Here is a 12,914-nt window from a genome sequence, read left to right as displayed (position 1 = left end):
TATTAACATAAGCATACAGATAATTTTGACTATTAATTTGAATCTAACTACAATAATTCTTCTCTGGCCAAAGGAATATTTAAAATCTAAAGATTATATATGAAAATGGAAATAAGTTAGTGCTTAGCTGCACCTTCTGGCTTCATTTTATTGTTCTACTACCATGTATCTGTCTGGTATGAATAGCAAATTTAGTGAAGTAAAAACAACTGAAACCATTCTCTTTGTAAACATTGACCTCCATTATGCTTACTTATTTCTGGAAATAGTTCAAATGGCCAGATTATAGAGGGATTTATTAAAAGAAAGCTTATATTCTCTGTTTGTAAAAATAATCCATGCTCAGAGTGGAAAAGTAAGAAAACACATGAAACAAGGGAATAAAAATTAAGAACACCATTATGAACATTAGAGATACTTACAAAAGGAATTGTAAGTAGAACAATGAAAGGCAAACTCTTAGTTGTATATTTTCAGTGTAGGCAGCTATAGGTGCCTTGAAATTTTTTTCCACATAAAATCTTTGCACATACATGATACTTATTTTGGGTTTAGAAAACTTTCATTGAGTTGCCATTTTTTTATCTTATTTTGAAATAACTTTAGACTTAGAGAAAAATTGCAGAAAATACACAGATAATTGCCATTTGCCCTGCATCCAGCTTGCTGTAGTGTTACCAACCGCTCTAACCAAAGTAAATTACTGAAACCAGGAAATTAACAACAAGACAATACTATTTACTAGTGCATAGACCATATTTAAATTTTGCCAGTTTTCCCACTAATATCCTTTTTATGGTGCAGGATCCCACCACTGTCTTTAGTCCTTGTGTTCCCTTAGTCTTCTCCCATCTGTGATAGTCCGAGCTTTGTATTTTCTTTCATGACCTTGACAGTTTTGAAGACTACTGTTCGATTATTTTATAGAGTGTTTATGTGGTGTTTTCTCATGATTAGACTGAGGTTATGCATTTTTAGGAAAGATACCACAGACCAGAGTTGTGCCCTTTTTAGTATATCATAGCAAAAGGTTAGTGTTAATATATATTGCTAGTGATGTAAACCTTGATCACTTGGGTACGGCGGTATCTGACAGCTATCTGCGCTATAAAGGTATTCAAAGTCATCTTTAAATGTATAAAGAATCAATGGGGAAAGTTGTCCCCTTGTATAATATTACTTTAAAAGAAGTCATTTAATTTGGCTGTCTCTAGGGTAAAGGCAGAGTCATCTGTACTCAGACTAATTTGAGTCCAAATATTACATAAGCAGTAGAAACTCCAGCTGCTAAAATAATTGCCCTTTATTTGGAGTTAGTTATCTCCTAAGAAAAGGGGAAAGCAGGATGGATAGATTTGATTAATTGGCATCAGTTCTTTGAACTATTACGAGAACTAAGGCAATTTTGTAAATAAGGAAAATTGAGAGCGCCTCTGTTCCAATTGATGGGGGAAGCTTGAATAGCATTTAAGCAAAATCTTGCAAGCTTTATTCATTGATAAGAGGGATTTAGTTTAGATAAGAATGGCAGTGTTTTTACTGATTTCTCTGTTAGAATAACTCTTTCAGTCTTACGTTGCCACCTAGAGCCATTAGACCATAATCCCATGGTCTATATATGCCTAGAAATGTCCTTGTCCTTACTACAAGAATGCTGTCAGTGTCAAAAGAGCAAGAAGGCTAAAGAACCACCTTAGTTATTTGGAGTTATGAGTAGTTGTTATGTGAGTGGGTATTCTTGAAATTCCACATGTAACTAGCAGGTCTGCAAGATTGTTACAAACAACATGTTTTCTGGAGTATGAATTAACAAGCTTCAAAGTTAAGAGGTAAGCCTGTCTACACTTTCCAGTGGCCCCAAAGGGTACATTTTCTTGCTGGCTGCTTCAGAACACTTCATGAAACAAATGTCAAAATTGTCAGGACTGCCAGTAAGAAAATGATCCATGTAGCAAGGGTCTTCTTTCACTGGGAAAAAAACAGATGTCTTATCTCAGCAAAGAGTAACAAAAACCTGCCATTTATCAGAAGAAATTTTTTCCTGCCCTTAATATCTAGTAGTGAAGAAATTGATAAAAGTTTCCTTTCTTTGCAGTTTCATTCATTATGCAATCATTTGTCAATATTTGATTTGCTGTCTGAGCTATTTTAATGATTTTATTAATCTTAATTGCTTATAAAATTCTTATACAAATTGACCTGTAATGTTAGAAACACAAATTAGCACTTCCAAAAAAACCAAAAAACAAAACAAAAGCAAAGCAACCTCTAAAATCCTTTCTGGAGCTTTATTGTGTCTAATTCTAATGTTTTTATTTATAATGATAAAATCTGTTACTGTTATTTTCATTTTTCTGATGATGTTCTATGATAGCAATTACAGTGTGTTATACTCTAGCAGTTAGGGTTAAATGCCTTTTCCTCCCCTTCATAATCCTTTTCCTCATCCAAATCACAGTTATCCTTGTACAAAGGAAAAAAGGGATTGGATCTTATTACCTATGGGAATGGTTTAAAGGCATAGAAAGGCAATATATTGTAAGACATGTCTTCAGCATAAAGAAAAATGTGGAACAGTTCTTCACCTGTCCTGAACAGGAGGCAATGTTACAAGAGACACTCATTTATAAACTAAGCAGTTGAACCTTGAATAATGCAGTGGGGTTAGGGGTGCCAACAACCTGCATGTGACTTTTGACTCACCCAAAATTTAACTAACAGCCTACCACTGACCAGAAGCCTTAGTGGTAACAAAGAGTTGATTAACACATATTTTGTTATGCGTATGGTATACTATATTCTTATAAAGTAAGCTAGAGATGTTGAGAAAATCGGAAGGAAGAGAAAATACATTTACAGTACTGTACTGTATTTATTGAAAAATACCTGTGTATAAGTGGACCTGCATAGTTCAAACCTGTGTTGTTCAAGGGTCAACTGTATATACTTTATTGCTAAGAAAAATTCAACAAAAAGACTGGCATTACAAGAATTTTAGTTAAATATGAAAGTAAAGTTTATAGATGCTTCCTATTATTATTAAGCCTTTACATTTCCATTTTGACTTGGAGTATTATTGAAGGCTGTTGGGGAAAGTGAGATAACCAAGCTCATTAAACCAGTACGTCATATCAGTGTGGGAACTTAAGCTGTCCACATGATAAAGGTTCCAATCCTGTCCTTCAAATTAAAGGATATGAGCTTGATAATGGCCATTTTGGCTAATGTTGCTTCAAACATTCTTGTTTTTAGTACTGTCCTGGAAATTGTAAGATTTTTAGAAGTGTGACTCTTGGATAAGGAAGAATATTATGCTTTTCCAAGTTAACATTAGTTTAGGCAGACTTCTCTTTTATTTGTTTTTTATTCCACTGTTCCACATAATTCAGAAATCATTTATTGTACTCCAACTATATACTAAATGTGCCCTGTTGACGGTAAGAGTATAATATAAAAAAATAAAGCCCTGCCTTGAGGAACATATAAATTCAGTGCTACCTAGCAAAAAATTCTTGCCACCTTTACCTGCTAATTTAACACTTCCTGTCAGTGTCTCACCCAAAGAAGACAGTGGAAAGAATAGAGCAAGATTTGGTTTTTATTGGGATCTAATCAAAATGTAATCTCTAGAAACTCTTGTCCAAAAGTGGAAACTATCTGTTCAAGAGTCAATCGAACATAATATCTCTGTTCAATTAGAGATAAAGTGGAAAAAAAAAAAATTAAACAACATACAGTGGCTATTATACTTAGAAAAAGATGTTAAAATTTCATTGCCAAATGATATTCAAAACCCCATCTCTTGTATGCCACATATTTATAAATGGCCCAAGTTGGATGATAATATTGATAATTTCTCCACTTTTATGGTGTTGACAAAGTCTAAATCACGGATGGTGGTGAACTTTGAGAGAGACAAAGTATATAAAGGAAGCTTTCTCCACCTTAATGTTTACAGGCAAGGATGTGGTTTTTTCATGGGAAACAAATATATATGCCTTGATTTGCGTTTACTTAACGTTAATTTACTAAGCAGAGCTCAATAATTATTGAATTGAATTGAATTTGGTTTTATATGATTCAGAGATAGAGGGCGATGTATTTGGTGATACTGGTATTGTCTAGAGATACTTAAGAAATTGCTACTCATGCTTTAATTCAATAGAAGAGACTATGCTTCTTAACTTCAGTTAATAAAAATGAAAGATCATAAATTAGAAATATTAGGAAAGCAAGACTGCTTTATACTTGGTATTGTTGAAGGAACATAGATGATGAAATGGGTTACAAATTCTAAGATGAAATACTTTTCCAGACTCTTCATTATTTATACTTTGGAGGTCACCATAATATTGAACACAAGATGCACTTCATTCCTATGGAGATGGACATTATGAAGTCACTTCATTTATTCACCATGTTCCACAGGAACCTGCTGTGAATTATGAAGCCACCACTTAGAATCGAAACTGTAGAAGGTTGTAAGCATTCGATAGCCTGACATGCCCATGTTTCCTATTTTAGAGGTGACTGATCTTCAGATAACATATGGTGGTACAAGTAATTGGAAAATTGGCAGACCTGTCAAGAAAGTGTGCTAGATGAGACAAAAACACCATGCTGGAACCCATAAAGTGTCTCAGAAGTTAAATATATATTTTATCAAACAGTGAAGTAAAAATACCTGATTCACCTCCTAAAAAGGACACTTTTTATGGGCAGGTGTTTTCAAAAGTAATTTTTAGGTCATTAATAAAATAAATTGCTTTTAAAAACATAGAGAAAACTTCAGTCAATGTGTAGTGTAAAAGAAAATCCACTGTAAACACTTAAATGTTACATAATTTTACCATATTGTTTTCTAGGATTACCAGAATCACAATAGCTAATTCTTCAGAGAATAGAATTAAAATGTATTAAGTACAGCTGATAAAAATGCCCTAAAGTTTATATTTTAATGTTTTCTAAAATTTATTTCACAGGAAGATGAAAATGAAGCTGAAAGAAAAAATATATCTCAGGAGCTCAGCATGGAACAGAAAAATCCAAAGAAATAAAGGATTTTCTGTAGTATTTTGAAAAGTTTGCAACTTATGTAGTAGCAGATAAAATTTCTAATTATAAAATGTTAAATTGTAAAATCTAATTTGCAAAATGTTCTCAATAAAGTCGTTGAAAATGAAACAGGACCTTGCATTTGGAATTTGTATGTTTTCTAAAGCAATTTAAACTTTTACATAAAAGACCTTTAAAATACTATTTTTAATTCTGAACTGAAATCTGAGAATAGAGACAGAATTTTCTCTTATCTATAACCTGTAATCTGTAAGTATTAATACAGCTGGATGACCTAAACAACAAATCTCTGACAGTTGTTTTTCCCCTTAATAGTCTCTGTTGTCTTCTTCAGGGGCCTTAACAGAATTCCAAATATTAATATCGAGAAAAACCAACATAGTTCAGAAATGAACAGGGAACACTTGCATGCAAAAACACTTAAAATCAAACAGTGCCACAAGATGAAATACCATTTTGTGATTTCATCAACTTATGTATGACATACTACTCTAGGATTGCAGGTAAAAGCTAAAAAAATAATTTAATATTCTCTGCAGCAGAAGTAGTACCATGATTTTTAATTCATAAAATATCAACTAAGGACCTACTATTTACTGTGCCCTACACACTCTTCCTGGACGTTTCAAGAACAGTTCCCAGCTGTATTTCTTTGGCTTAGGAATTTTTTAAAATTCCTTTGATACCTATCTTTATCAGAGAGAGTTCTCATAACAAGACGTTTTACTTCCCCTGATTCTAATTCTTTAGCTATCATTTGCCAGCTTATAGCAGGAGCAACAAAACTACTTGCTCTTTGCAGATGTCTTTATTGGATTATTTAAGGCAGAGTTTCTTAAATGAGAAGCAGAACTTTGGAGGGCTTGTAAGAGAATGTCAGCGTACAACTTCTTCCCCATGAGAATGTGTACTTGCCCTGGAGCCATAGTTTTATCACATGCATCTGACGAGCTCAATAAAGGTGTGACAGTGGGACGTGCTGACAGTTACCATGCAGTGAACCGAAATGGGAAAAACTACAAGTAGGTAAGATAGAAAATTCACTGATATATAGCCTCAAATAATGTAACTGTGGATATCAGGAAAATAGTCATATCCCACATGTTGGACTCCTTGGATGAATTTTGGGACAAAGACTTTGAGGCAAATGCCTGAGAAAGACAGGTTAGCTAAAGAGGGCCTTGGCAATAAGCAAATATAAAAAATTAATTTGACATCTTTCCCCATTTTTTTCTTTTTGAGTTAGATATCCATCTATTTCAAAATACCCAAATTGACATAAATTAGAATTACATTAGTAGGGTCACTTTTGAAAAGAAGCAATGATAACGTGATTCATATCATAGGTAGCATTTATTATATTTATTATGTTGCAGGTACTGTGCTAAATGCTTACAGTACATTATGCCACTAATCATCCCTGTTAACATGTAAGATGGTTACTATTTTCCCATTTTCCAACGATCAATCTGAGGTTTAGATAGGAAATAAAGTTATGTAGCTTGTAACTGGCAAAGCAAGACCTCAAACCCAAGCAGTCTCACCCCAGAATATCACATTTAATTATTGTGGAAATACCTATTAACTACCATACCCCTTTTAATCCACCATCTTCCCCCAAAATGGACAGTCTTGCTTGTTAGCACCTCATTCATCACTTGCTACTTCTCCTTTAGTTATTTCTCCTCCCCAGCTACTCAGCCATGCTTAATTTATTTTGAAGACTTTGGCTTTAGTGAAGTAAGTGAAACAGTTTCAACTACCATTCCACCTGCTCCAAAACAGGAGAGTCCTGCTTTATCTTATACATTGAATTACAATGAGACAAGTGTAACAAAATGACTTTTTTTGGCTATTTTTTTTTCAGTAAACTGTTTATTCAATTGTTAGTACACTGCCATCTCATCTCTTACTACTTTCATTCCTAAAATAAGTTGTTCAATAGTATGAGAGGCACAGTGACACTCAGCCACCAGACAGGCATTTTAAATATATATATAAGTGATACCCTTAATCATTTAAAACCCCAGTTTTCCTTTTAAAAAAGGATGTACAGCGCAATAAATTTTGGCAAATGTATATATGTGATCACCACTCCAAGATAAAAAAAAAAATTTTTTTTTAAACATACCCCTTGGTTTAGGACAGTAAGTGATAAAGTAGAATCACTGTAAATCTCCTTTAGGGGTAATTTACCATATGAATTTTTCAAATTTTTAGGGTCCATAAATTCATGCCATCAATACATACACATAAATCCTGTTGTCACCCTACAAGGCTGCCCACATTATGTAACTGATCATATTGGTCACTTTATTTGAATCAGATTATGCATATTTTATATTTTTTAATATTTTATAGAATATTACATATTGTATTAGCTCAGGCTGCCATAACAAAATACCCCAGACTAGGTGGCTTAAACAAGAGAGATCTATCTTTTCATAGTTCTGGAGGCTGCAAGTCCCAGGTTTTAGTTTCTGGTGAGGACTCCCCCTGGCTTACAGATGGTGGCCTCACTGCATCCTCACACGGGCTCTTCTTGGTGCATGCATGAGGCAAGAGAACAGGCAAGCCCTCTGGTCTTTATAAGGACACTAATCCTAATCATCAGGATTCTCACCTTATGACCTCATTTAACCCTAATTACTTCCTGACTCCAAATACAGCCATACTGGGGGGCTAGATCTTCAGCATATGAATGGGGGGGGGGCGGGGGGGACACAATCAATCCATAACACATTATTTAAGTAAGTCCAAGTGCCTCTGTTAATAACTACTCTAACTTAAAAGGCACTAGAGCAAACTCCCAGTGAAATGTCTATGACAGTATGGATCATATATATTTATAACTACTATTCCACCTACTCTGAAACATGAGAATTCTGCTTTATCTTCTGTACACTGAGTTATGATGGAACAAAATATTAGAAATGTTAATAACTGGAACATGATCTAGAATTGATTTCTAAAAAGACAAACCACTGCATAATTATATGTACCTGTTTTATCTCTATAGATCCCCATTACTTCAGCTTGTTTCCTGACCCAGATTAGGTGTAACACTACCACTATAAATCAGCCTGTGACTAACAATACAGAATACTTAAAGGACAAAATTCCTTTATACTTTATGATGCCTCTCATCTCCTCCCGCTCAACCAAATTGTTCTCACTTCATGTTAGTGACTGGGCTATATTTCTTCACGTCCCTAGAAAATTTAAAAATAAAACAACTTTATTCAGTATTTTTCTCTATCATACTTATGACCAACATTTAAAAAAAAAATGCATTCAGAATTCTACTCTTTCCTCAGGTCTATGAAATAAACAGCAGAAGTAGGAAAAAGTATTAGGCTTTTCTCAAATGGAAATTGCTGAGCAGTAAGATCTTAAATTCATTCAACAGAACTGCATTGGAACCTTCTATATGCCGTGCACCATCTGTTACCAGGAATTCAATAACAGACAAACTCCCTCTGCTGTCACTGTCTTAAAATTCTTAATACTTTTTAAATAAGGGGCCCCACAGTTTTACTTTGCACTGGGCCTGCAAAGTACATAGCAAGTACTACTAACACGTATTGCTTTTACTCTTTAAATCAACTGTACTGGAGTAGTTTACATACAATATCATACACCCCTTTTAGATGTACAGCTCAGTAAATTTTGGCAAATGTATCTATCTATGTGATCACCACTCCAAGATACAAAGCATTTCCATCACTCTACAAAGTTTTCTCACACAATTCTGCAATCATTCACACACCCCTATTGTAACCACTGATCCGCTTCCTTTCTTGATTAGTCGGCCTGTTCTAAAGTTTCATGCAGGTGGAATTACTCCAGATGTATTCCTTCATGTCTGGCTATGTTCACTCAGCATAATATTTGAGAGTCATCCAGGTTATTGCATGAATCAGTATTCTTTTTTTTTTTTCATTGTGTGAGTATGCCACAATTTGTATATCCATTTACCTGTTGCCGACATTTGAACAGATACTATACAAAGGAAGACATACAAATGACCAAGAAGTATATGAAAAGATACTCAACATCATTTAGTTATCAGGAAAATGCAAATTAAGACCACAATTACCACTGTATATACCTACTAAAATAGCTATAATTATGTGGCCCAATACAGCAACCACTAGCCACATATGGCTAGTCTGAATTAAGTTATGCTGGAAGAATACATGCCAGATTTTGGTGACTTAGTATGAAAGAAGGATAAAGTATCTCATTAATTTTATTCTGATTACATGCTGAAATGACAATAAATTTAAATAGATTTGGCTAAATAAAGTATACTATTAAACTTCAGGGGCTCCTGGGTGACTCAGTTAAGTGTTTACCTTTGGCTCAGGTCATGATCCCAGGGCCCTGGGATCGAATCCCACATCCATCTCCTTGCTCAGCGGGAGAGCCTGCTTCTCCCCCTGCTTGTGCTCTCTCTCTCTCTCTCTTTGACGAATAAATAAAATCTTTAAAAAGAATTTTTAAATAAACTTCAACTATTTCCACTGTTTTAATGTAGTTGTCTATGTGGTTTCCATTGTATTTCTACTGGATAGTCCTGGGCTATAATTTTAAGTCTGATGAAATGAGGTTATGAAGCAACTGGAACTTATACAGAGGACTCAACTAACCCATGTTCAGACTCATGCCCCATAGAAATTCTGAAATAATAAACGTGTGTCGTGGTATGCTGCTAATTTTGTGGTAATTGGTATGCAGCAATAGAATAATGAGATACCGCAATAAGCAGTTGGGGATAGGCTGCTACTGTTGGCAAGTCAGGCATTCAGCAGTGGTAACCAAATCTCCTTTCAGGAGTAAACGGTAATGTTAACTGAGTCCATACATAGCTCCATGCCTTCAGGATGGGCATTTTATTTGTGAGTCTATTAAGAAAGTAATGATGTAGCCATGGAAAGAGGCTGACTGACAGCTGAAGTCCACCTGATTATCAGTGCAAGTATACACTTTGAAAAGGAGTTTGGAAGTTTTGTATGAAGTTAAACATACTCTTAATACGTGACCCTGTACCTCCACTATAGATTTTTACATAAGAGAAATGAAAATATATGCCCACATAAATATTTGTTTACATGAATTACATGTAAGTTACATGAACTACATGTAGTTACATACATGGATTACATTTGTTATGTGAATATTTTAAACAACTTTATAATATTCATAATTAGCCAAAAACTGGAGGCATTTTTTTTCTTTTAAGTAAAAGCTGTATTTCATAATGGTTATTCTTTTCAGAAACTATTTGTCACAGTAAGCTGTAGGGTATATGGTTCACAAAATCCCTTGATTTTCTTTCAGGGAAATTGGATATATTGTGCAATAGATTTGTAACAACAGTGTAAAGAGTGGGAGTAATCACTATCTACAAAAGATGCTAATGAAAATTTAAAAAGAAATTAAACAACATACCAAAAAATTCAAGAAATTCAGCCTTCAAAAAACAGTATAAATGCCTTGTTTGAAAACATTTAATGTAGTTAAAGCTTCTTAATGACTCCATGTTCTGTTTTAATGATTTGTTTTGAATGACCTTTGCAGTTGAAAGTACACAACCTAAAATTTTAAAATCGTAACTGTATCTTCTGGATAAATTCTATCCTTTTCCCTTGGGATCAGAAGGCTTGAGTGAGGGGGGGAAGCAAGATGTGCATGCAGTTGCTCCAACTTTAAGTGTCTATGAAATGCTTTGAGTTTCAAGCATCCATGAACGTCTCCGAGTTTTACTTCCACACACGCCTCACAGGACATGCTCTTTCCAGGGTGTAAGAGTTTTTCATTTGTAACTTTCTGGTCATCCAGATGAAACGAGGTGAGTCTAGGTAGTTTTGCTTCTCTAACACTTTTTTTGAAAATGATAATTACATTCTTATTGCTCATCTTGTTTTGTATATTCTTTCTGTAAATCACTAATGGCTTTCCTTTAAGCTTAAACCATTAGAGGCATTTGACATTTCCATACTCTTACCTCTGTTGTGATTTGTCTTGTTTTCCCCAGATACGACAAATGGTTGCTCTTTAAGTTAAATGTATATAAAACAAAAACAGAATGTTTCTTATAAATGCTCCTCTCACATGGCTATATAAGATTTATTACAAAGTCCATTGAGAAAAAGAAGTAAGTTCAGTTCATTGCACTCACATTTATTTCCCAATACCTGGGGTCCCTGAGGCCTGCATGCATTTCAGTCGGTTGGTTGCTGACACTGCGTGGGGCTGGAGCAACCTACTCCCCCTCCTAGTAGGCTAAGTAAGAATCACTCTGAATAGTGAAGGTTGATTAGAAACCCACTCCATTTCATATCGCCTCAAGGAAACAATTTATACCTAGCCATGATTGAACAAATTTCATCCCCATCGCAGACTCCCCTGAACAAAACATAGCAGGTAAGAAATGTTTCCCTGTGGTGAATTCAATGTGGAGTCCCTGGTTTTGTTATCTAGAGAGGAAGTTAAGTGCTACCAGCAACAGCATGAAAACACATGCAACTATGGCATAATTCCGATTTGTTTTAGAAAAACTATTAATTTCCTTGTCACAAAGCCAAGTTAAGTACAACCCTTTAAAGCTGCTGAACCATGAAAACCATTTTCCTTAAGGGTTTTAAATTTGGGGACAGACTCATGAAATTTATAGCTTTAATGAGATATTCTTTGCCTGCAGTCAAGATGAAAGCTAGATCATTGGTTTCCCAGCATGACACCTATGTGTTCTTATGTACTTGATATCATCAGCCTCATAACACAGCCAACATCACATTAATGTTTGAAAGGTTCACTTTTGTCTCTTAGTTTATCTTTCATTTACACCTACAGCATGTTAAATATCTCTCTAGACAATAAGATATACTCTACCGATACTGTCATGGGAATAAAATAAAAATCACTATTTTCAAATCCATGTTTCAAGCCACAAACAATAGTTATGGTTTCTACAAAACAGTAATTGAATCAGATGTTGTATGTGTGAGTTTGAAGATGATAATTTTCCTTGTTGTTATGTAAGGAGAAGAAAATGTGGATCTCCATCATGCATGCCAGTTCCAACTACCATTTTTAACATTGTGTCTAATTCTTTCTTTTTTTTAAAGATTTTATTTATTTATTTGAGAGAGAGAGAATGAGAGAGAGCACATGAGAGGGGGAGGGTCAGAGGGAGAAGCAGACTCCCTGCCAAGCAGGGAGCCCGATGTGGGACTCGATCCCGGGACTCCAGGATCATGACCTGAGCCAAAGGCAGTCGCTTAACCAACTGAGCCACCCAGGCGCCCTTAACATTGTGTCTAATTCTAAAGGTGACACAAGATCGCTGTTACTTCTAAAGACAGATGAACTCTTTCAGAATATTCAGATTTCAGGTCAGTGAGAAAGGCAGCTTATTAAATAGCTGCAGAAAGAGGTAATAATCATTGCAGGAATCTGTCATTCTATGTTCCATGGTGAAAGTAACATAGTGAAAGAGCTCTGAAGAAATAATCAAACCTACTGTTTGCAAAATACTAGTTTTTGATATAACACAATGTAATTCTGTGATTAAGAAACCTAATTCTGGGGGCGCCTGGGTGGCTCAGTTGTTGGGCGTCTGCCCTCGGCTCAGGTCATGATCCCAGGGTCCTGGGATCGAGTCCCACATCGGGCTCCCTGCTCTGCGGGAAGCCTGCTTCTCCCTTTCCCACTCCCCCTACTTGTGTTCCCGCTCTCGCTGTGTCTCTCTCTGTCAAAAAAATAAATAAAATCTTAAAAAAAAAAAAAAAAGAAACCTAATTCTGTAAGTTGTGCCCTTAAATTTGTGCAAA

At 35.0% G+C, this 12,914-nt stretch overlaps 1 protein-coding gene across 10 annotated transcripts in view; it reads left to right on the top strand.

The window, feature by feature from the left end:
• The window catches only part of PHF14 (PHD finger protein 14), a 222,114-nt gene that overhangs the window by 190,719 nt on the left and 18,481 nt on the right, over nucleotides 1–12,914 (top strand). For 4 of the 10 annotated variants that reach the window (XR_010406513.1, XR_010406514.1, XM_064575210.1 and 1 more), the window contains one exon: nucleotides 4,983–5,184. The exons of the other annotated variants lie outside the window; for them this stretch is intronic. Coding sequence is in view for 2 of the 4 variants with exons in the window: in XM_064575210.1 (XP_064431280.1) it covers nucleotides 4,983–5,057 (75 nt within the window). In the remaining 2 variants the exon portion in view is untranslated. Of the gene's footprint in view, nucleotides 1–4,982; nucleotides 5,185–12,914 lie in introns of those variants that run through there. 10 annotated transcript variants of the gene reach the window in all.

The sequence above is a fragment of the Mirounga angustirostris genome, unplaced genomic scaffold (assembly GCF_029215605.1).
Source record: "Mirounga angustirostris isolate CCGP_5_RB_7025 unplaced genomic scaffold, mMirAng1.0.hap1 SCAF_12, whole genome shotgun sequence".
Classification (NCBI taxonomy): domain Eukaryota; kingdom Metazoa; phylum Chordata; class Mammalia; order Carnivora; family Phocidae; genus Mirounga; species Mirounga angustirostris.
This window is presented reverse-complemented; position numbering and strand designations above follow the sequence as displayed.